Here is a 24,288-nt window from a genome sequence, read left to right as displayed (position 1 = left end):
CACTTCAGCATTTAATCATGGGAACTTTGGAAAGACATTGTCAGCCATTTTAGCATTCATAGAGGCATTCGGAACATTGGCTCCCATTTCCAAACTCCAATATCGTTATTTACGCAAAAATCCGATGGTCTTCGCTTCATAGAAGCCACTTTTGGGGGATCTTGGTCAACATTGAGCTGTGTAAGAAAAAAAATGTTTCGAGCCAGCCAGGAGTCGAACCTAGAATCTTCTGATCCGTAGTCAGACGCGTTATCCATTGCGCCACTGGCCCGATGTACAAGGAGGGCTCAATAGCAGTACTTAACCAGTATATAAAGAGTATGCATTTCACCAGCTAATTGTTTGAATACGGATATTGGCCTCTTTATAATTATCATTCTGATAAAAATAAAAACAAATAACCCCCGGCCCCTCAAAATAAAATATATGGTCACCACGGTCGAAATAAAAATATATTATATTGTACCAAAGACGCGTTTACCATTTTTTTTATAATTGTGGTTGTATTTAATATTGTTTGACCACAGAACGTTTTTTTAGAATTGAAAAGCAAACATGTCAAATCTGATAAAAATAGGGAAAAAGGCAAAAAAGTAACAGGTAGTTATCGCTTCAATAACTTCCGGTTCCTTCCGGAATATCCCTGCTGGCGCGAAATATGCTTCAGCAATTAAGTTCGCGGAAAAGATTATACTTACATGTGACTGTCTAACTCTCATTTGTATTGATTTGTATTGATTTGCTTCACCATGAAGACTGAAACGGATAGAATTATTTCTTTATCGGATGGGGAAAATTCAGCAGAACTTCAAAAATACTTGTCTTCCCTCACCGAAGTTAAGGTAATAAATGTTGACATAAAAAGAGTCGTGGCATTTATTTTATTTTTCTGTCATGTGATATATACTCTTTTCCCCCCTAAGATGACTGGGCTAATTACAAATAGTGCACTAAAGGGCAAGACGATCGGTGCATTTATTAAAGCTATCTTCAAAGGTAAGAGCTTAATTTTTCCTATTTCAATTATAGCAAAGCTCGTCATGTACATTTAGAAGCGCTTACCTCTAAAGTATGAGTGCTCCTGACCTAGACAGTCTCCAGACCTGAACCCCATTGAAACCCTGTGGAGGTAGTTAAAACCCCATGTTGCCAAATGGCAAGCTGTAGAGATCTCTGCATAGGAATGTGCCAATATATAAATTAAAGTGTGTAGAACTACTCAAGAACTTCAAGAACTGTTTGGCCTCTGTTATTGATAACCAATGCTACATTAAAAAGTACTGAAACCACATCAATTTTCACAAATTCTTTAAAAAAAACTTACATTATAATTTCCTGGGTTTTATTTTTACATTCAGTCTCTCACTCTTGATGAGCACCTCTGATGAAAATTACAAACTTGTCCTTAGGGCCTTTTTTATTTTGATTTTATGTATTCAGCATGAGTGCATGGGAATGCATATGAATGAATGCGAAACCTGATAATTTATTTGTTTAAGAAATTATTTTTTTGATCAATTCAATCTTTCTTTATAACTTTCGATGTAAATATTCTATATTGAGATAAAAACACGTGGCTCGTAGTCAGGTGTGGCAGGTTCAGGTTTGAGTCAGTCAGGTGGGCTCTCTAGTCTGGGAATTATGGTAAATTGGTCTTTTTTTAAATTTAAGGCTCTCCCCCTGGATCAAGTGAAGGATCAAAGCGTCGGCTGCTGCTTTATCAACATTGCATTCCTCTTTGTGAGTCTGGTGATCTCCAAACTGAAGTGGCAGCTGATATCATTGGACTACTCATGCTGGAGGTACAAACACTTCATGCATCTTCTGTTCATCATTCAAAAACGGAACTCTCACAGTCTTTCCTACCAACTAGTTTGAAGAATGTATAATTTTTCATCACACAGTTCACAACCTTGTCTTTTTGTGTTGTGTGTACAGACACATTCACTGGTTGGATCTTCTCTTGCAAAACTAGCAGAACTATTTGTTGAAGAAATCAAAGCGGGAAAAATAGCAAACGGGAAGTCCTTGGAGCTATTTCCTACTTTGCTTACTGCTATGACAGCTTGTGAAACGTTGTCTTACGGTAAAGGTAAGTACGGATTGTGTATAAAATTGAAGACAATGATTTTTTTCATTAATATACTTATTATACTATAGGTGAACTCAGTGGTGAGGAATGCAAGAAACAACTGATCAACAGCCTCTGTTCAAGCAGGTGAGGCAATAATACAATAACTTAGCAAATGGAATTGAATGCTTATATTGTCATTATACAAATATAATGACATTATGTGCACAAATAACAACAGACAAACATACAAATAAATAATCAATAAATAAGTAAAAAAATAAGCAAGTAGTCCAAGTGAAATCAGCTGAGCAGAGCGGCCTTGTTCCGTCTGAAGTCCAAGATGAGTTTCATGGTTTTGGAGACATTCAGCGCCAAATTGTTGAGAGCGCACCACTCGCTGAGTCTATGGCGTCAATAACAAACAAACAAACAAACACATAGATAATCAATGTGTATTAATGATAAATAAATCATCAATAAATAAGTAATAGATAAATAAGTCGTCGTCATAATAAAGAAGTAATAGATAAATAAGTCGTCATCATAATAAATAAATAGTAGTCAACATGGGTAAGTGGTACAAAGTGATTCAAGTGGCTAGAAATAAGTCTTGATTAGGTCCTAGGTAGAGAACTCGAGTTGAGTATGGTGACAGCTCTTGTGAAGAAACTATCCTTGAGTTTGTTCGTCTTGGCTGTTATGGCTCTGTAGCGCCTGCCTCCCTTCTGAGCCTCCAGGATTTGTAGATGCTGGATTTACTGGTCAATCGACCCCAGCACGTGAAGCTGGTTCACAATTTAAAAAAAAAAATCTCATTTCAATTGGTGTGGAGTAATAAAAACACCAAATAGTATCTACCTAACAAATGTCAAGACAAGCCTTTTTTTTTACTATACAGATGGGACTCTCGGTGTGTTATCCACCTGACCACGATGTTCAGGTATCCCATTTTGTTTTTCCTCTCTTTAGCCCCATTTTTTTTCACAATCATCCTTTCACTCGCCATGTTTGTCTCATTCATTTTAGGGATGTGCCAATGTCATTGGATGAGTTGCGGTTTGTGGTGGAGAAAGTGCAGCGCATGTTCAACAAGCTCGACCTGCAAGAAATTCCTCCACTTGTTTATCAGTTACTCTTGTTATCTGCAAAGGTAGTAGTAGTGTGTGACAGTTATGCAGGCAAGCAGGTCATTGAGTCTAAATCATTCTGCTCTGCCGTGTAGGGCTGCAAAAAACAGGTCCTGGATGGAATCATCTCTTATTTTAAGCAGCAAGATATTCACCAGCAAGAGGAGAATATACATGGACAGTGAGTGTTGAGTGCTCTGCCCATGTTAAATGATTCCTCCTTTTCAATTCGCTTCTTTACTCTCTCAGGGACTCTGATTTAGAAGTTCAGTCCATTCCACTGGACCAGTTAAGACACGTGGAGGGCACTGTTATACTCCACATTGTTTTTGCTGTGAGACTCGACCATGAACTAGGAAGGGAATTCATTAAAAACGTCAAGGTATCTAATGTGTCTATGTCGAAATTAGAGTTACATAATAATGTAATTACATAAAGTAATTTAACACTCATCTATCCTTTTAAACAGGTTTCTTACGGGGACCTTTGCCCTTTCAGTGTTGCACTACTGCTCTCCCTTGCACGTATCCAGCGATATGAGGAACAGGTCAGTTACTGCTATTCTATACCGTTTATGTATTTATTATTATTATCTATGATTTATAATTTGTGGTGAGTGGTTAGTGTTAGTGGAAGTGTGTATGGTTGTCTGTCTCCTTGTGCCTCGGGATTGGGTGGCCACTATTTTGGGGTGTCCCTTGCATGGTGCGCTTAGTTAGCTGGGATTGGCTCTAACGCTCTCTGCAGTGGATTCGGAAAGTGAATGAATGGAGGCTTTATAATTATTTTATTATCATTTGTGTATCATGTATTTTTTTGTATAACGTAACTGTATTGTATACTCTGTCTTTTATTGAAATCTTTCCTCATTCACCCATTATTGCTTTTAACTGTGCATTCATGACTAGCTTTGGTTTTTGTTTTCTTTGTTCTTCTTAATTGTGTGTTGCCATCTCGTCTTTGTTAAAGAGAATGAAAACTAAAAAAAAGAAAAAGTAAATTTACATACAAATTAGGGGTGTTCAAACTAGTGCTTAAGGGCCAATGTGGGTGCAGGTTTTTCTTTCAACCGGTCCAGTTTAACCACTGAGGTTACTGTTGAAACAACACCAGATTAATGGAAATGTGTCCTTTTGGTTAGTTCTAACAAAAACCTGCACACAACGTGGCCCTTTGTAGAATAGTTTTGTCACCCCTGACTTGAATAAAGAGATACATAGTAAATATAAAAACTACTAACCCCATTTGTTGTATTTTGTAGGTGTTTGAAGTTTTCAAGGGGGCAATCATCAAGAGCTTCAAAGATGAGCAGCTTCTGCAGGGGTCCAAATTTCTGCAGGACCTGCTGCCTGCTCACTGTAGTGTTGCCGAGATGATTCTGGACACAGTGAAGAGCAGGTGGGAGCAATTGCTTGAGTTCAGATCTTGATATGCAACATTCACGGTTAGTTTTATGGTCAAACAATGCATGAGGGAAAAAGTAGTGTAATATGTGTAGTACTATACCTGTTTTGATTAGTACAGCCTTCTTTGGCAGCAATAACCTAATTTCCCATAGCTCAGAACAGACCTACAAAATGGTTAGGAGAACATTTGGAACTGTATAAAAATGGTTTCAGGTCAGCAATATTCCTGGAATGCTTTATGGGAATCGCTCTTTTCAGGTCATGCCACAGCATGTCAATTGGGTTGAACGTGAGGGAAACTCCATAATTCTTATTTTCTTCTATTTAAACCATTGCAGTGTTGTTTTATCAGCTATAAGGCACACTTAAAATCCTTTATTTTCCATCTAAAATTTACCTGTGCCTTCCATATGAATCTTGGTTGCGGTCTAATGACCTCAAACCTATTTTGTTGTCGCATAACTGGCCTATAATCCTCTTAGACAAAGTAATAAAACAATAATTGCAATGTTAAAGGATAAAGAACAAATGATGGATTCATGTGGCTCATAACCAGGTCCACCTTACATATGTATAAATATGTATATATATTTTATAGTATGTAGTATTTTATATTTGAACGATTTATCTTCTTTTTTTAACTTTTGAAAAATATTCATGGCTTCTTTCTTTCATTTAGTGTCTTTGGGTGGGATCATGTGACCCAGGGTCTGGTACAGCTGGGCTTCTTCCTTATGGATACATTTGGACCTAAACCTGGGCCATTTGGAAAAACCACAGAAGCTTCTGCCACTGTGGCCCGAACTCCTACTCAGCTGGCATGTAAACTAGGATGTCAGGTGCTCCTGCAAGGATTTAAGGTGACATTTTGTTGTTGTTGATATGTTGATTTATTGTTATTTTATTGTCTTCTTTAATTTGTTTTTCTTTTGTCAGATGCACGAGGCAATCAGAGTCGAGATTCTGGAGCAAGTTCTGAATCGATTGGTCACAAAGACTGCCTCCCCTGTCAATCATTTTTTAAGTAATACAATAAACACTGCTGTCCTACATTTTTACAGTCTTAGATAGTCTTATCTGATACAGTACCAAACTTGAATCACAACCTTCAATATTATCTACAATATTATCTTTTTAAAAGCAGATATTTAAAGATAGCCCTATGTATCGAATCTCAAAATGTTATGTTGTGTCTATTAAATGTTTTTTGATTATGAATTGCTTCTCTGTGTGCTCAGGCCTCTTTTCAGACATTGTGACCTCTGCGCCAATGATATTGCTCGAGTCATCCTCCAAGGTTACAGAGACATTCGACCAATTGTCATACCTTCCACTGGCCACTGTACAGGGCTTACTAAAAGCTATCCAGGTACTAGAAGAACCCAGCAGACACTCAGATACACATGTAAAGAGAGATGCCTCTTTAAATTCTGTCACTGTTATGACTTCCAGCCTCTGCTGAAAGTCAGCATGTCCATGAAAGATGCTTTGATTCTGGTTCTTCGTAAAGCCATGTTTTCAAGGTCATTGTTTTATATTCTATTTTTTTTATTGTTGCCAATTTAACGTATTTTTTAACGTATTTTTTACATTAGTGAGATTGGCTAGTGCAAAGGTGTCTAACCCATGTCCTCAAGGGCCCTCTATCCAGTCTGTTTTCCATGACTCCCTCCAGCAATACACCTGAATCAAATAATGAACTCATCAGCATGGTAGCTTGATTAAAATTGTGATTACCTAATTGATTCAGGTTTGTTGATGGGGGAGACAAGACTGGAAAACAGACTAGATAGGGGCCCTCGAAACTGGAGTTGGGTACCCCTGGGCTGGTGTAATGAAAAATCATGTTATATGTTGCACATTTAAATTTGCAGCTTGAGACTCTGATTTAAAATTTTAAAATTTATTTTTTTGCTTCTTCATTAGCCAACTGGATGGACGAAAGTCAGCTGTGACTGGGTTTTTGTTGCTGCTCAAGAATTTTAAAGTATTGGGCAGCCTGGCATCGAGCCAATGTAGCCAGACAGTCTCCTCCAGTCAGGTGAGTAGTTACTACGTGCAGTATTTTGTGTGATGTTTTAACTGAAAAGAAAAAAATATGTACAGTAATCCCTCAAATATTGCGGTAAATGTAACCCAGACGTGGCCGCGATAATCGAAGTAGGATCCCTATTACAACTACCTTATTTTTCTCTCTCTCTTTCTTCAGTGCTAAGTCCTTGTAGCAAGCAGAAGGCAGAGGAGTGGTTTCCGCTTATGAGTTTCAGCGTGGATTTTCATATTTCTATGATTTTTTCCCCAATAATTAAAAGCAGAAAAAATTGCGAAGAAGTGAAGTTATGATAATCGATGGGAAGATTGTATATGTACCAACCTAAACTTTTTATTTGAACCCCGAAAAAGGCTTACATGTCTTCCTCCAATCTTTCTAGATCCAAGTGGATGTTCATTCTCGATATAATGCTGCTGCCAATGAAGCATTCTGTCTGGAAATCTTAAGCAGTCTGCGTCGTTGTCTTGGTCAGCAGGCCGATGTGCGCCTTATGCTCTATGAGGTTTGTACAAGCTTTTTCCATCTTGTGTTAACACATTGTTTTATGAAGATTCAGATTTGGACACCTTAGAATGGTGGTTGTGAATAAAGTGTTAGAAAAAATAAGAGATTTGTTAAATGATTTTCTGCCACCTAATGTGACCAGCCTGAACGAAATTAGAAATAGTATTTCAATCTGTTTTTTTTTCTTATTAACATTTTTAATGCGTGAATAAAGATGCACATGTACATTTTTATTTGTCTGTTGTTCAGGGTTTCTATGACGTTCTTCGTCGCAACTCCCAGCTTTCCAGTTCCATAATGCAGACGCTTATCTCACAGGTAGCAATTTTTACCTTTACTATTTTTCCCCCTCTCCCCATAATGACTTATATATGTGTTATATGTACTGTTGATTTTGTTGTTGGTGACACATTTGTCGTTTGTACCCTAGCTGAAGAGGTGCTATGAACCTGAGCAAGATCTCTTACCCCCCGTCAAATTGCAGCCATGCATCACAGCTCATGGAGAACAGATCTACCTTCAGGAGCCATTGGTACGTAACAATTTTGGCAATGATTTCCATTTTTTAATGACACCATGTGTTTTTGTTAATGAATCATCACTGGTACATGTTTTCCTGGATGTTTTTGCTGGAAATGCTCTCTAAAAATCTGAAGCTTTTACACCAGTGGTCTCAAACCGGTTCCACATAGGACCGCAGTGGGTCCTGGTTTTTGTTCCAACCGATCCAGTGCCGACATTTTAACCAATCAGGTGTCTTTAAAACAAGTAGCACCTGACTCTGATTAACTGATTGCACTTGCAAAAGGTATCCTTGTTGAGTTGGAATGAAAACCTGCATCCACTGCGACCCTTTGAGGACCGGTTTGAGACCACTGTAATTTACACCATTAACTTTTAAAGCTATTTGGCTATGTAAATATTTTTCTTTGCCAGGCCCACCTGGTGTGCTGTACTGTTCATTGCCTGTTGTGGCTTAAAAGTGTGCGCCGGTCAGCCAAAATGAGTGCTTACGACAGCGATGATGATGACGACGACGACAACGAAGACGAGGGATATCAGTCAGAGCTACAGACAATGCTAGAGAGCATCACAAAGCGCATGATCAAAAGTGAAATGGAGGACTTTGAACTGGTACGCACACATGAATGGCCATCTGGAAAATTATACTAGACCATTACATTCTTTCAAATATTAAAATACAGTTAAAAACGTTAGACACAAACCAAGTTATTTGTAACAATCATGGTGCCTTGTTCTCTTTTATTAGGACAAGTCGGCAGAATTCTCCACTGTATCTAATGTCGGTGTGAAGAACAACATTCATGCTGTCCTTGTGATAGGACTCTATGAGGTCCTGATAGAGTACACCTTTGGCAAAGCAAATTACAGGTATCTCCCACTACCATCTTTTTTCAGTCATATTATTTAGGAATTCATGTCTTAAAACTTTATACAAAACCTTGTAGTAAAAGCGCCTTTGAGGAACTGTTGGAGCTGTTTAAACGCTACCATAAACTGTGTGAGATCCTGAAGGAGAAATCTGGCAAGGGTCGACAGCCCGCAAACAAGACTCCTCGGAGTTTACTCTCAATGGGCTTTACATCAACTCTCCTCACTGTCCTCTTTAGGTAAGTATAATACTTATATGTATTGTTGAATTTAGTATTCTTAACTTATTGTTGTAAAAAAAACACGTATTGGATACAGGTAAAAAAAAGTAGTGATTTTCAAATCAAATCAAAAGCCTTAATTGTCATTATACACAGCTGTGTATAACGAAATTGGTGGTGCTACTTCACAAAGTGTGTTTTCGCAGTAAAAAAAACATGAATAACTAATTTAAAAAGTCACATCCGGGCAAGGTATTTCTAAAACGTTTTACAATCTAAGATATTGCATTGTTATTGCACAGACGGAATTTTGCATCATGCTAATGCTAAATAAAAAGAATAGTCATTTTCTAAATGTAGCATTTTCTCAATGCCAAGACACAAACTGGGATCATATTATTAGAAATCTGGTCACCTTTGTCATTGTGTGACTTAATAACTTACTAATATTGCAAATTCACTATGTAGCCAATGTAAAAACTTCAATTTTAGAGCACACTTGGTTTTTAATAACACGTGTTACTAATGGTACACCACTGTTAATGGTGGCCGATGCGTTAATATGACTATCGCTACATTTGTTTTTTTTTTGCCAGAGATAAGTCTCAGGGCAAAGAAGAGGCGCTCACTGTGCTCCGATCCAGTGGAGAATTTGTGCGTTATGCACTTTGCGTGGCTGTGCAAAAGATCCAACAGCTGGGTGATACTGGAATTACAGACGGCCCAGGTGGACAAAATTCAGAGTCCACTTTCCGATTTCTGTGTGAAATGACAAGGTACAAGTTCTGTTGTTATATGAGCTATTTATTAGTCTAAGAGTTTGCATGACAATGTCAATGTAAAAACTATTATGAACATTTTCCAGTGTGCTGATGTGGCGGTATACCAACATCCTGAGTGTGACGGACGACGCTGGAAAGAAAGAAAAGCGGTCGAGCCTGTCACAGTTGAGCCTGGAAGGCCTTCTTGGGATATTTACTGTCTGCCACCAACGTTTTCCTGATAAGATGACAAAACTTCTCTCCAGCATTGGTTCGACTATCACTTTTAAGCATTAACAAAATGCACTCCATAATAATTTAAAAATATAATTTACATGTTACAGACAACTCAGAGGAAGATGAGGAGCCAGAAGATGCTGAACAAATGATTTCTTCTCACATCCGTCAATTTCAGGTAATGTGTCTGACGCACACAGATGAGATGAGATTAATTTATTCATCCCTTATTGGGGAAATTTCATTGTCACTGTATGAGAGGGTGAGAATACAGATACAGGAAAGGCATTTTAGACGTAAATACCTTGATTTTTAGCTTTATTTGATGTATTTTCAGCATCATAGGTCACTCTGGAGTATGAGTTGAACTAGTCAAAAAATGTGTCAAACAAAGTTGCATTAGACTAAAGTTAAAATTTTAAGGAAATTGTCCTGTATGTTGTCCACCATTTCTCACCAAGTAGACCAAGCACAGTACAGATTATTAATTCAGTAACAAAAAGTAGTTGAAACCTAAAGTTGCCAGAGCAGTCTGCTCAGGCCACATATCTTCCTTCATGTGGCTCTAGATACAATTTAAGATTGTCAAATTACCTGTAGCTACGCTGTGTACGTTAATGTCCCTCTAAACGTCTGTTAAAAAATAAAATTAAAGAAACCAATCAACTACAACATCAGCCTGCATATATTTTCATTTAAAATAAACAACATACGCAGACTTGTTTACAGATTGCAAAATTAGAGAATACAATAAAAATGCATATAGAACTTCATAAAATTAAATCACTCTGAATACAACCCTATTAGATGACTAACATTTTTTGGGTACTTAATAATGAGCCATCTCGGGGTTGGTTGTGGTATACTTCATGTTCTCTTTGGCTAGTTTTACATTTCAGATGTCAAATTCTATATTTTATCATTATAGAGTCGCACCTGAGTCTAAGCCACATTCTCCAATGCGACTAATAGGGGAAATACAACTACATATTTGTTGGCATACAGCTCCTAACTCATTGTACCCACTCTTTGTCAACAGAAAGCGCTATTTGCTCAGTTGACCGGAGGAGAGGAAGAATCCAACAGCAAAGAAGCTCAGCTATTGGTCAGCATTTTGAGTGTGCTTTCACTCCAACTAAAACCCTCATCTCAAGAGGTTGGTACTCAGTGATGAAATCTTTAGGGGACAAATCAATATTGGGTCTTTTAACATTTGTTTTCAAATCCAGTTTGTCCAGATGTGTTCCTGGACTTTGAAAATTTGCAAGGAGACTAACTTTGGTGAGTCTATGCCTGCCAGGAAGTTTTTGGTTTTGATCATACTGAAATGTTATCTCGTGTTTAGAGGACTCGGCTTTGTGCAAAGGGCTGCTCTCACTTCTCTTCAGCTTGCATGTCCTTTGGAAGAGTCCTGTCAGCTTGTTGCTGGAACTCTGCCAGGACATCCATAGCAACTTGGGCGATATTGATGAGGTATGTCAGCAAACCAAGTTAAACTGTGAAATGTATGTCGACCAGGTCTGATTGTTATACCATATCTCATTTGGAAAAGAAGATTAAAGAAGTAATATTAATGTTTCAGGCACAATGGTCTCTACATTGGTCATTTATTCTAAAGTTTAAATAGCTGCTGCTGCACATCTATGCTTTAATTTCATATTGTTGTTTGTATTACCAGGATGTGGAGGTAGAAAATCAGTCTCACTTTGCCATTGTCAACATAAAGACAGCAACCACAGCAGGAGTAAGCCAGTTCGTTCAATTCAAGTTTTTAAGACGCTGTTCTCACAAAAAAAATTCTTTTTTCTTATTTTTTGTTCGACTTTAGCTGCAGGTCCTATCACAAATAGACAAGGTGCTAGATGAAGTGGACTGGCTGATTGGCAAAAAGAAAAGCCAGATGGCCTCTGACAAACTAACCCCCGGTAAGGAGCTTTTTACAGATTTTTATTTGTGTGACACCTGGAGTGAAAGGTGGATGTTATTTTTTGTTGTTGTTGTGAAGAATGCAAATACTTATTGAGGTGTTTTTATATTGCTAAAATATAGATGAGATCACGCAGTCTACAGCCCGGCAAAGTCCGACTGAGAAAGCACTGACAATTCAATTTGGAACCCTCTTGACTGCCCTAAATGAGTTGGTTCAGACTGCACTGCTACTCGGAACAAGTACCATCACATTGCTAAGAGTACTGAGTCGGACGTACTCCATCCTTACCACGCTGGTTAAATATGTGCGTATCTGTCTTGTTCTTTTTTTAAGTGCAAAGGAGACCCTTAAAGTTGATCATAAAGTACGAACGTTTTAAATGTCCTTTACTCTGTTTGAAAATGTGTTTTGTTTGCATTTTTAGTACATTCAAGTTTGTACTGGTCAGAGTGGTGTGTTACCTTCTCGCTTTGAGAAGCTGGTGAGTCTTGGTAGCGTGGTATGTAAATATCTGCATCAAATGATGTCGTGGATAAATGTTTTTTGAATGTACCAACTATATAGGTCAAGCTTTCTGGCACCCATTTGACTCCGCAATGCTATCATTTCATCACATATGTTCAGGTAAAAGTACAGGTTTAGTCCATGCATAGTTTGTAAACCAAATATAGTTTAATACTTCATCCAATTTGTAAATATTCCATACATTCTCTTGTAGGGGGGAGAGCCACGTGATGGAGATAAACCCAAGAAGAAAAAGAATGAAGTTAACACAGCTGCAACTGTAAGGACATTTTTTTTTCAAAATGGATGAAATATATTTGATTGGTAAAGCCTTATCAATTCCATTAATACTCATATATTTTTTAAATTACAGTATGATTACTATTTTTGGGTGTGTAGGCTATTTGAAGAATACTTTACATGTGAATATGTTACAAATGCTCTGAGTGCATACTGTAGTTAAACATAAACAACTAACATTCCCACAGGTGTCCAAATTACAGCCTCCAGTTTTTTATTGGCTTGGAGCAAATTCTGAAAATATAAATACGACTCACTTTAATGTAATGTAGTGGTGGTGGTAGTTGGGAATTGTGTTTGATGGCGTTGTGTGTAAAATCTTAAAAAGTCTTTTAGTTGCTGCTTCTATTGTGGAAAATACAGTATATTATGACACTTGTTGCAAATTTAAATTAAACCCCCCTTTTTTCCACCCAACAAGTTGATATATCTAAAAGATGTTCTGTTGATCAATGTTTTAATTGACAAAATCTTTTATAAATAGTAAAAGGTATGTTTTTTTTAAAGTACTTTTGATTAATCGTTTTTGCTTTCTGGTTAGGCTAAGCTTCTACGTCAAACAAAGGCCATTCCCACCTTGATCTTCAGCATTGAACAGTATGAGAAATATCTAATAACTCTCTCAAAGAAATCAAAGGTATGTTGGTGTAGATAAAAAAATATATATATATCCGTACATATATACATAAAATATACATTGATAACATGTTCTTTATCAAGGTGAATCTAATGCAATACATGAAACTGAGCACATCAAGAGATTTCCGCATCAATGCTGCTTCTTTGGATGCAGCTCTGGAGGAACAGGATAACACAGTGGAGGTGCGTGCCATGACAAATCTCCACACTTGGCATCAAATCTAATCCAGGTCGCCTCCCATGTTTGTTTCTGTTCTCTTAGGGTGAGTCACAAGCCGTGGAAGAGACTCAAGAACCCAAAAAAAAGAAGCAAAAACGATAAGCTGCTCCATTGGTTTTCAACCCTGATGAGGTCCGTTTCTGGGCACTTTTTGCCTGGTCTATCTATGTTCTATTTTCCTTTATGAAGGGAGCCTCTTGTGATATCCATCACTTGGTAGATGTCCAAGGCTTCACCTGAAAGCACAACTTGTTTATTATTAATGTACAACAAATACTGTATTTACCATGTTTTGTGTTTGTTAACACAAAACTGAATTGTTTAATATTAAAAATAAAAAAACTACTGTTATTTGTGTTATGTGATCAATTTATACTTCTATTCAACTTAATGATGGATCTAATTAGCAATCAATCCATTGCACCTTCCACAACATGTGATCTAATTGAAGAAATATATGCCAGACTAAACATAGTAGTAAGAATTAATTGTTACCAGCTACTAGTGATTATAAATTATAAATAATTAATACATGATTCCAGTCATTTTTAAAAATAATTCATTTAGTCATAGCGACACACTCGTGTGTACGACTTTCACTTTTCTAGAATGGTTGTCAATTTTCAAAACTCAATAGTGACTAATCAATTAGACTCACCAGGAGGAAAGCCATATTTTCGTTCCACTCCTGTGGGGTTTGAGGGGGTCACACAGTCCATGGTGACCTCTTTTCTCAAACACGTGTCAATGTCGACTGCACTGAAGAAAGCCACCGACTGTGGAAGATCGTGCATGCCTAATGCGTGCGCAAACATACTCCTGTAGGTAACAAAAGCAGCATATTGGTTACTTTCAAGCCCTTTTCCAATTGGCTTTCCATCCTGTGTGTCAACAAACCTCGTAAGGAGGTTGGTGACCTGCAATGCTAGCGCTGCTCGATATCGGTCCTCGCTGCGCACAAGGTACCGCACCTCGTCGTGGATGCTAATACAGAAGCGGCCATCGATGTCGTGTTCCTCAAAGAGCCACTTCATCGCCACCAGCATCAGATGAAGGTAATCCACCGCCGAGCTCTGGACCACCCAGTTCACTCTACTGGTCATGAACTAACATGGAAACCACAACACGAACCCAATATTACCAAAATTCAGTATATGGTTACTCAAATGTGACCTTATGTTAACTATCCACACAGGTTTATAAACATTGTAGGTCATAATAAGTGTTATCTGTCTTAAGTTATGCAAACATCCATCTTTGAAACCAATATAACTTCAAACCTTGCCTTATTATGCAAATACATTTCATGCTTCCGACACACCCACTCACCAACAGTTTAATAATTAATAGCAGAAAAAAAATCGCAAAGCAGTGAAGTTGCGATAATCGAGGGATTACTGTATTCCAAATCTTTATTGCACTGTTTACTTTATATAGACTTGCCAAATTTCAACAAGTTTTAGTAGTCTTATGTTGTTTCAGTTTTTTTAAACAAATTATATTTCTAAATACAGAACTTGATGTTGATAGTTTGGTATTTCTGCACTCCTTCACTCACCTCATCCTTTACTGCACTGGGCTCCAATGCTCTGCTAATCCTGCAGCCCAATACAGGTGTCGCTGGCTTATCTGAATGCGCAATAGTCTCCAGTTTGTTGAACATGTCCGACTCCGTCCCTCCAGACCACATTCGTCTGCCAACCAAATCCCAGTTCCTCCGTCGTGAGCTAACACATTCATTTAACAGGGAAGAAAAAAAATGAAAACCAGTCAAAATCAAGTTCTACAAAATTGTGATTCATTCAACATCATTTCTCTGACCTCTCTGAGACCACTTTACTGATTTTCCGTAACTCCTGGAGCGACACACTTCCGTCTTCCTCTCTTTCAACTTCAATTCCCAGCTCAGTGACTAACCACTCGCCTTCATCTGACAGTTGGTATCTATCCCAAAACACACACACAAGCACATGCATCACACTACTACAAAGAATGAACTTATACAGTGGTTGCCTAACTAATACTAGCTTTGGGCAAAGATGTTCATGCGAGTACCTGCGTAAACCCTTCGTCAAAGCATACATCTGCTTGGCCTTACTGCCAGCCTCTGTCTGACTTAAGCGATGATTGAACTGCATTAACAGCCTTTCTGCGAAGGGCTGTCCAGCACCGTAGATGCGGCCATAGTTAAACACCTTGGCGTGCTCCCTGCTGATGCCTACGGCATCAGCTGTGCGGCTGTGTAGGTCGGTACCCTGGCTCTTCTTTCCTTGAAGGGTCATCCAACCGAATGCCGTACAACCTGAACCGCAGAGGTCACTTGGAATTAGACAAAGATGTCGCTTACATCAAACTATCATTAGGTCAATAACTCATGTCTAAATTTTACAAGAGGTTGGGTTATCATTGGACAGAATTGGCAGGGAATTAAATCACAAGTGTCAAAAGTCATGTTATTTTTGATTTGGGGAGAATATTAGTCAAAAAATTGGAAATAGTCTCCACTTTAAAGTTCAATATCCAAGGATTTTTTTCAACAAGAACCTTGTTTGTGTGAATTGAACAAAATATATAATCTTCCATAAATTTGGACTTCAAATTCAATGTATTTAATAATATAATAAAATTGCAGTGGAAATCGTGTAAAATGCAAATTGCACATTTTCTACAGTTAAGTTTCAAGGTAGAAAGGTGCTCAAAATCAAGCACAAATAGGTTATAAATGTTAGTAAATTTGAAAAATCAAATCCGCTCCCATCTTCCTTGACGACTTTGCCAAAAATCACTTGCTTTTTAAATAAGTGTCTGCCCCTTGAAAATTAAGCAAAGAGAACATTGCAAACGTTGCTAAATTGGACATTCATCAGTGGTAGAAATGGGCCATTTCATTATAACTTTTCCAAAACCTTTCAATATTTGACGCGTTTCAGTCACACCACTGAAAATGATTGAGTTGCAACACAGCAAACTAAACAAGCAAAGTTATCTTTAAACCATTATATATTTACATTCGTCAGCCAAAAGATTAGCCACACATGCCATAAAGTTTCAGTGTGCTGGTCTTCATTGTGGCAGCAAACTAGATTTTAAATCCTTGCATTAAAAGATTAAAAAATGCGATTTACACTTGCTTTATTCATCAAGAAAACTAACCAGCAATATTTGAACAAATATACAGTCGCATAAAAAAAAAAGGGGATTCCCTGAAGACTGTGGTGGTAAACATGAGCGATAACAATTGTCTTACTAAGTGTGACAGTGGTACGACATAGAGAATTGTGAGAAGGATGTTGAAACTCACCATGCATACCAGCAAAGTGAGCCTCTCCTAGCACAGCAGCGATCCACAGTTCTTGAGAGTCCACATCGGCTCCAATCAGATGGTAACCAGGTGGTGCTTGAACCATCGCCTTCAACTCACTGCCTACTCTGTCTTTCTAAGGACACAAAACATTGCGGTTCACAATTATTCACTCATTCCAAATAGCATTAAACACTATTATAATGCCCAGTGATAGCTACTGTACGCGGTGACGTATGTTTCTTACACGTGCATTACTGGCAGTAAGCCATGTTGGCTCCACAGCCCTCCGCGTGACGGTTCCAGCAGTGACAACCTGTGGTAGTATAGCTCCGTACTGCCCCTCATCATCAAACCCTTGGTGCCTTTGGAAACCACACAAATGATTGTATACATTACTGATTTTTCTATGAGCTATTGTGGTTAATGGAGATAATATGCAGATGTAGCAGACCAACCTGCTCACGCAACGAGGAAGCTCTCCTTTCCGCAACCAAACCACCATTTGAGAGCTATGAGAGAACCACCAAATGAGGTATTATCGACATATTCCAGGTTATCTTCAAGAACTTTCCAGAGGATGGCAACCCCAAAAAATGATGCTATTGACAAGAGTTGAAAATAAATCCCTCTATATCAGACAGATCTTTGCAAAAATGTCTAATTCCCATCAATAGTGTACTTCTGTCTATGTTGTACTATTTAAAATTTTACCATGGTACTTTTAAAAACTGTATTAAGATCTATTACTTTGAACTAAACGCAAGACAATTTGTGTTAATCATGTAAAATATACCTTATGCGTTTTTGAGCATTCCTCCAAAAGGACATCATTTTGTTAATCTCTAAAGCACGTGTGGCATTGGTCCCGCCCCTTCCAGCTCTGAGAGTACCATCCTCCATTTTTGATAGAAAATCTTTTGAAAAGGGACTCCCAACGTTATTTTGATGACCGTCCTGAAACAGAAGTTGTCTCATGAATGTAATTCACTAAACCAGACACTGATAAAGGACATTACCTTGTGTGGTAACTTGAAAAACCAACACCCAGGTATGTCTACATCGTCGAAGGGTCCAATTCCTTCGTGATAGTGGCAGTGACTATCGTCTGGGACGGGTTGGGATTTGTGGGAAAGATTTTGCTTCTATAAAAAATGTATATAAAAACAAGATGAAGAGAATAACTGAAAGATGGTCGGCAAAAACTAACTATTTAATGTGCTAATGGACTGTGATTATACATTGAATAACAATTACCCCCTTTTTCTCTGCATTGTCTCCATGTTCTTCTGTTAGTCTCTCCTGTGATCCATACTCCTCCATCTGGTAAAAAAAATACCACAAGAACGATGAAAAAATGCTCCAGCTCACCCCCAAATAATGAGAATTATAAATTGAACCAACAATGTTATGTCAGGACTTGTATTTCCCATGAAAATTACAAATATATAATAAATATTGCACTACAAATTTTTATCTTGCACTTTCTGTCACTTTTTTTTACCTCGCTTCATTTTTATGACTACTTATTTGTGTGTGCACATTGTGAAACTTTAAATCTCATTGTACAGGCAATCAATTTAATTCAAAATTGGAGTAATATCATTTTCTGATTAGATACTTACATACCTTTGCCCAAACATCGCCATCTATCCACATAAGTTCATCAGCTGATTCCAGAGACTCAGGCCCGTCCTTGCTGTTCTGCCCACAGTAATTTCTATAATTGCGCTCTATCTCCCTGTGGAGGAGAATAAGTCCAATCATATTCAATGTAGGTCGGGTGGGAAGAAAGACAAAAACAAGGACTAAGGGTTATGCCAAAAGTATTGTACTACACTACAGTAAATGCAGGTGTATATTGGATTACTAAATAAGGCTTGATATAAAATTCCCGATACTTAATGTGCCACAATTAAGAACCAGGGAGTGGCAAGCTCCAGACGGCTTTTTTAATTGCTGAGAGAGCTCAGTGCTTCCAACATTATTGGCGGTAGAGGAAGAATGAAAAGGACATACACAAGGTGACCCAAAAAGATGCGCCCCCATATTTTATTCGATAAAAAAATCAATTTTTTAACGAATGTCTTTTCTGTTGCAGGACGTGAAAGGTGAACCTATGGATGATCGTTTTCAGTTAAAATAAAAAAATAAGAGCCATCCCGAAAGAGGAGTGTGTAAAAGTGATTGACAACTTTGTCAGACGAGTACAGTTTTGCTTGCAACGGAATGGTGGACATTTGGAACACATCTTGGGAAAGCCATAAATTGACTAAAAATTGACAGAAATAGCTGAAACTCTGGTGAATGCTCTTCCATAACCTGAATAATGTGTGGTTGTAATTTGAAATAAATAGCCTTTTAATCAAAGTCAAAATAGAAATTTTCATAGGTACACATCTTTTTGGGTCACCCTGTACTTGCATAATAAGGCACGGTGATTGAGCAATTTCAAACCTACCATCTACTCACGAATTCACTTGCAAAGGTGGGGCACATTCCCATTTCTAACTATTTTATGCATGAAACAATTGAAAATAATCTGTATGTGGTATAGATATTCACTTAGAAAAACAATACCTGATATTTTTTTGCAAGTTATTCTGCCTCAGTTTGAGAACTACTAAATTTGACTGTTCCAATAAATACCTGTGAGGACAAGGGGTTGAACCATTGTTCTCTTCCTGGGAGTCCAGGTTCTCCTTGCGTCCCGGGGCAAGATACCCCCAGCCATGTTTCTCTGTATAATGCAGGGGGAATCCATCCCACGTCAGACCCATAAGTTTGGGCGTCACTCTCATCTGAAGACTGATAAGACTTGCACCAGGTGACCAGCTGTCTGCCGACATCTTCTCACATAGCTTACGATACCACCTGGAAATGCAGTTTACAATGAAGAAAAATTGGAAATGAAGCTGAAAGTAAATTTAGGAGCAGTAACGATCGTACCCAGGGTGTCCAGGTAGGTGTTGCTTTCTTTTCGGAAGTCGATCCACTGTTTCCTTAAGTTTGTCCACAGCAAGTCTTCCAGGACAAGGAACCGCTACATTGTCTTCAGATGGTGGACCAGGGTCTGTTAGCACACGGGAAATTTAGATGTATTCAGTTTAGTTATTTGCGTGTTTAGAACCAAAAGACAATTGTTGCGCTATTTAAAAATAGTCTCCATTGACAAATGGGTGTTTAACAAGTAAATGATTGAGTTTACACACTTAGAGAAGGTGAAGAAATTCAATCACTCGTTTATTAGGATCCGACAGCTGTTTCTGGCCACCATAAAAAAATTTGACTCTCTACGTTACACGGTTTGGACAAACGTAACGAGAAAATCTTAACATACACACACACACACACACTCACACCACCATAAATCACGCTTTATAAGGATTATAGAAAACAGTTAAAATATAGTTATGTATGCTCTCAAAATCTAATATCCAGTACCTTCCATCCACTTTGGTGGAGAGACAGTAGTTTGTAATTCAACAGCTTTATCAGACGGTTTCTTTTTTTTGGCTGGCGTTTTTTTCAGCTTGAATTCCTGCTTGTCCCACTCAAGGTCCCAAAGCCAAGGATCATCTTTGTATCTAAGAGAAAATACATCAAATACACAAGAGTAATGGGAAGCATTATCATCAAATGGGAAGATTTTGTCTAATGTTTACATTGTCGTTATGAGTTTTTTTGTGTAGAACTGCAGAAAATGGGTTACATTATGGAAAACTTAAAAGGTGAGAATAAAAAAAGAGTGAATATTGTATATAGTCCAGATGTGTTAAGGGAAATGTATAGATCACGGAAACAAACTGTATTCCACTCCGTAGTCTAATTTAAAAATACAAAAGGTTAGTACTATATATATGGTATATATTGTCATACCTATGATGTTAACATCACATGAATTTGGTGTACAAAATACCCAAAAGAACACATGAGTTTGAATACAGAACTTGCTAAGCAAATTTGTGTACAGTATTTTTTGTGAAATCAATCAATTTCCTAAAATAACACACATAAAACTAAGATCTCAAATTCTATGTAGAAGAATCAAGATCCAGTAAAGGATCATCCAGTACTAGAAACCTGTTAACATTTATTTTATTGTCTCACCTCCCATTCTCTAGAAGTTGGCATGCATCATCAGCTAATGTCATGAGAGATTTCTTCATCTCTCTCTGGAGCTCTTCATAAACATCTTGGGAATCTTCCAGATATCGCCCCCAGTTATGATTGACAGGAAGGTAACTAACACCCATCTCCAACATCCCCGCAAATGTGACTGGATGGGGACATCTTTGATAACACAAATGAGTTGTTTTTACGATTAAGACATGGCTACAATTGGAAAGAAATAAGTATGCTGACCTTTCCATGAAGAGAGGCAGCTGTTCTATAAATATTTGATGGGTGGCCAGAACATCTGAGGCGCAGTAACGCATTAACTCCTGTAGGTGACAGCAAAGACAACGTTACTCTCCACTGAGAGATTGATTACTATACATGGGAAAGACAAGCAGACCTGGAAGTGGTTCCTGACATCCATCATGGTGCCCTTTACAAAGGTTTCTCTCAGCTCTTTCTGCAGTGGAGGCCCTCCCACATATAAGGCATGGACATCCGCTAAATTGTTGAGACTGCTAATGTTCACCCAATCCCAAAAGCCAAGCTATTATACACAAAGCATTTGAATGTTAAAGCTTTGGAGAAATTGGTTATGAAAGAGAACAAACAGAAATGTCAAAGCTCACAAACCTTCGCACCATCTTTTTTCTGTTTCACTTTTTTCATGTGCTGGCTTACTTCCTGGAGGCCCATCTTTTTTCCCAGTTTATTGGCCACCCATAGTGTACGTTGGAAGCCAGTCAGGCCTGAGATAGCCATGTGAAGACTCATTGTGTCCATAAATCGTACCTTAGATCCCTTGTGAGGAAAACGTGTAGGGAACAAATGTAAAGTCGTGTCAAAATGTATTTCATTTACTTCACCGAAAAACACAAAAGACATACCTTGAGCAAATATTGCTCCTTAATGTAAGATCTGTCAAAACTGACATTGTGGCCCACAACCAGACGTTCCTTCCACTGTCCACCCGGTGGACGGACAGAGTTCAACGGTGTCTCCAGTGGGATGAGGTCAGCCAGGATGAGGTTGTTTGACCAGGAGTAGCGCTCTTCAATCAGACGTTTGCTGCACCAAGAGTACCTTGCAATGGATATAAAACAAACTACTATGACATGAAGTTAGCAGAGCATCCCAGGGGGATTTTTGACTCAAAACTTAAGCTCATAAAGACCTGATGACTATATACGTGCACATTACATTTTAGGTCATGTTAACCAGTGATTGCTATTATATGCTTGGGATTTGATTTTTTTTTTTTTTTTTTTTTGCTATTGTGGGTGTCAGTTATTTATTTTATTTTAAAAGTAACATTATAATGAAGAATTGCTCTCTAGTCATGCTCCGCCCCCAATTACAATCTAAATTTGTTGTTTTTTTATTATTATTTTTGTGTTAAATGTCACCTAATCCAATACCCAGGAAATGTATTGAATAGGAGAAAAAAGTACTATATCCAAATATATTTTGTCCACCTAATTTGAATAGACTGATGTAAAATTATAATAATAGAAAAGGGTGATTATAACGTAGCGGGAAAAAAAAAAGTAATACGTTTGCAAACAAATTCCTTAAATAATGTATTTTGTATAAATAAACTTGGTCATCCAATGCCATAAATTGAACTATTTTAGTTCTGATCTGTTAAACATTTACGTTTTTTACTTCATGGTTTGTTTCAATGGTGTCAAAAAAAAGTCAGTTTATTTATATTTTTTTGCATTATACCGATGAATTAATGTTATCTTAACTCATTAACTGCCATAGCAAAAATAATAAAATAACAATTAGAAAATAAAAACAAGCTTTTTATTTATTTTTAATTTTTTTTACACGATTCTGCTCCTCTGAAAAAGTCAAGATTGGGTCTGATTTCCCATAAATTCCGATCGGATTTCTGATCAAGAACATCCCACATTATATTGTTCAATTTTCTCACCAGTGTGTTGGTGACAAAGCCACTGCCATTGTCGGACACTGTCCCTCTGCCATGCAAACCTCCACATCAAACACAAGTGCCGTCTCATCCGGAAAGTCGACCCTTTGACTCTCCCCATCATCCCCGTAGCGTGTCCAGCCAACCTGCCACGTCCACTCCTGAGGCATGGGGGGAACTTGCGCTTGTTGCAGTTTGGCCGCAGCTTCCAGGTAAGGAAGGCTCTGCTTTTGAGCCAAAACCCGGAAATGCTCGTCAATATTATCCCCGTACATTTTAGGAAGTTTCAGCTCCACTTCTTGCAAAAGAGGGGTTTCTTTCCCCCACAGCTGATGCTTCTGCAAGTGCTTCACACCTCGGTCTACATGTTCTTCTCTATACTCGGGTTCTAGACCCCGAAAGATCTGCTCGTGAAGATTTCTTGACAACATTTGGATGTTAAGGGGGTTCACACGAGTCTCTCCGGTGTCATCGCCTTGAACTGATTGCGGCTCTGTTGAGCAAAAGGAACGGGGCCATATCCTTTTATTGAAGGTGACAGGCCTGTGAAATGGGCAGCAGACCACTTTGACCATTGCATGCAGCATCACCTCCTCTGGATAGATTACAGCATCCTATAAAAACATCCACAACTTAATCATTGCATATATTTGACTTTTTCACAAAGTAAAAATACAATGCATTGAACAGTAGCCTTGTGTAATCTTAAAGATGGACTATTATTGTTATATTTTTTCTTACTGTCAGGTTAATCAGGTTTGCTAGACAAATGGCCTTGTTTCCCCCAGTTCTTTTTCTTACCTAGAAGAGCACATCTGCCTAAGCAGTCAAATTCAAAGCTATTTGGTAGAATAGCTACCCCCTTGTTTAAAACAAAGCCAGTATATACACACTTCTTAATATATACTATAGATGTAACATATAATAATGGTTAAAAAAAGATTGCAATAAAGTTACAAACCACATAGATAACAAACTTCTCCCAGGAACTCTCTCCCTGCTTTACTATTGTGAGGCAAAGCTAAAGGGGGCAGATATTCAGGTGTTTTCACTTTTTTGAGGGGCGACACAAACAAACAAGAATGTACTTGATGCTGACTGGATGTAATGCAGTGGCTTGTTTGCAACGCAATACGATCAAGGGAATACTGTGACAGAAAACACCAATATTTTTCGACTCATGAATGACTGCACGTGTGGTGGGTTGACGACTTATGCTGTTCCGTTGTTAAAACAAATGCAATCTAATAACAAGTGATGCATAGCTATTAATGTTGTTTCTTATCTTCAATAGACATGCGTTGATTTAAAACGGGAAAGTTGCCCTTACCAATGTGGAATGAAATAAACACGTTGCATCCCCAGTGTGGCACTATCTGCTTATGTCTGTCAGGATGTTGTTGCACACTATTTGAGCTTTGGCGACGTCAAGCGGCCTGGATGACCTTAGTGACACAACGTATGAATGAATTCATGAAGAATTTGATTTCATTTCAACGTGTTTCAGGTTTATCAAAGTATGAAGTCAGATGGTCTCCTAATCAAACATCGTCTGTCTTACACT

The 24,288-nt window shown here is 38.0% G+C and overlaps 2 protein-coding genes and 1 non-coding gene across 3 annotated transcripts; 1 reads left to right on the top strand and 2 right to left on the bottom strand.

The window, feature by feature from the left end:
* Positions 1-198: 198 nt before the first annotated feature.
* Positions 199-271, bottom strand: trnar-acg (transfer RNA arginine (anticodon ACG)). The gene has a single exon. It is a non-coding gene; the product is annotated as a tRNA-Arg (tRNA).
* Positions 272-625: 354 nt separating this feature from the next.
* fanci (FA complementation group I) lies at positions 626-13,717 on the top strand. Its single transcript, XM_077710413.1, has 37 exons — positions 626-842; positions 924-996; positions 1,672-1,802; positions 1,939-2,092; positions 2,161-2,218; positions 2,973-3,014; positions 3,101-3,224; positions 3,297-3,382; positions 3,451-3,583; positions 3,671-3,748; positions 4,463-4,599; positions 5,287-5,467; positions 5,544-5,631; positions 5,846-5,976; positions 6,060-6,130; positions 6,534-6,648; positions 7,040-7,162; positions 7,414-7,482; positions 7,595-7,696; positions 8,101-8,298; positions 8,435-8,556; positions 8,634-8,795; positions 9,374-9,553; positions 9,643-9,809; positions 9,883-9,953; positions 10,815-10,931; positions 11,005-11,056; positions 11,121-11,248; positions 11,454-11,519; positions 11,604-11,700; positions 11,825-12,009; positions 12,130-12,186; positions 12,270-12,329; positions 12,424-12,489; positions 13,051-13,146; positions 13,230-13,331; positions 13,411-13,717. The coding sequence occupies exons 1-37, from the start codon at positions 750-752 to the stop codon at positions 13,468-13,470; spliced, it is 3,975 nt and encodes a 1,324-aa protein (XP_077566539.1). The 5' UTR covers positions 626-749; the 3' UTR covers positions 13,471-13,717.
* polg (polymerase (DNA directed), gamma) lies at positions 12,360-24,151 on the bottom strand. The gene is made up of 23 exons (XM_077710414.1): positions 24,055-24,151; positions 22,728-23,338; positions 21,676-21,871; positions 21,422-21,589; positions 21,189-21,335; positions 21,035-21,114; positions 20,780-20,962; positions 20,114-20,256; positions 19,619-19,742; positions 19,319-19,543; positions 18,299-18,410; positions 17,927-17,992; positions 17,689-17,814; positions 17,466-17,626; positions 17,128-17,181; positions 16,917-17,034; positions 16,670-16,805; positions 15,424-15,670; positions 15,190-15,312; positions 14,927-15,095; positions 14,266-14,474; positions 14,027-14,187; positions 12,360-13,604 (listed from the first exon to the last, which is right to left on the bottom strand). The coding sequence occupies exons 2-23, from the start codon at positions 23,309-23,311 to the stop codon at positions 13,540-13,542; spliced, it is 3,597 nt and encodes a 1,198-aa protein (XP_077566540.1). The 5' UTR covers positions 23,312-23,338; positions 24,055-24,151; the 3' UTR covers positions 12,360-13,539.
* Positions 24,152-24,288: the final 137 nt, after the last annotated feature.

Source organism: Stigmatopora nigra, chromosome 2 (assembly GCF_051989575.1).
Source record: "Stigmatopora nigra isolate UIUO_SnigA chromosome 2, RoL_Snig_1.1, whole genome shotgun sequence".
NCBI lineage: Eukaryota > Metazoa > Chordata > Actinopteri > Syngnathiformes > Syngnathidae > Stigmatopora > Stigmatopora nigra.
The sequence above is the reverse complement of the archived record's forward strand: the minus strand, read 5'-3'. Positions and strand labels throughout refer to the sequence as shown.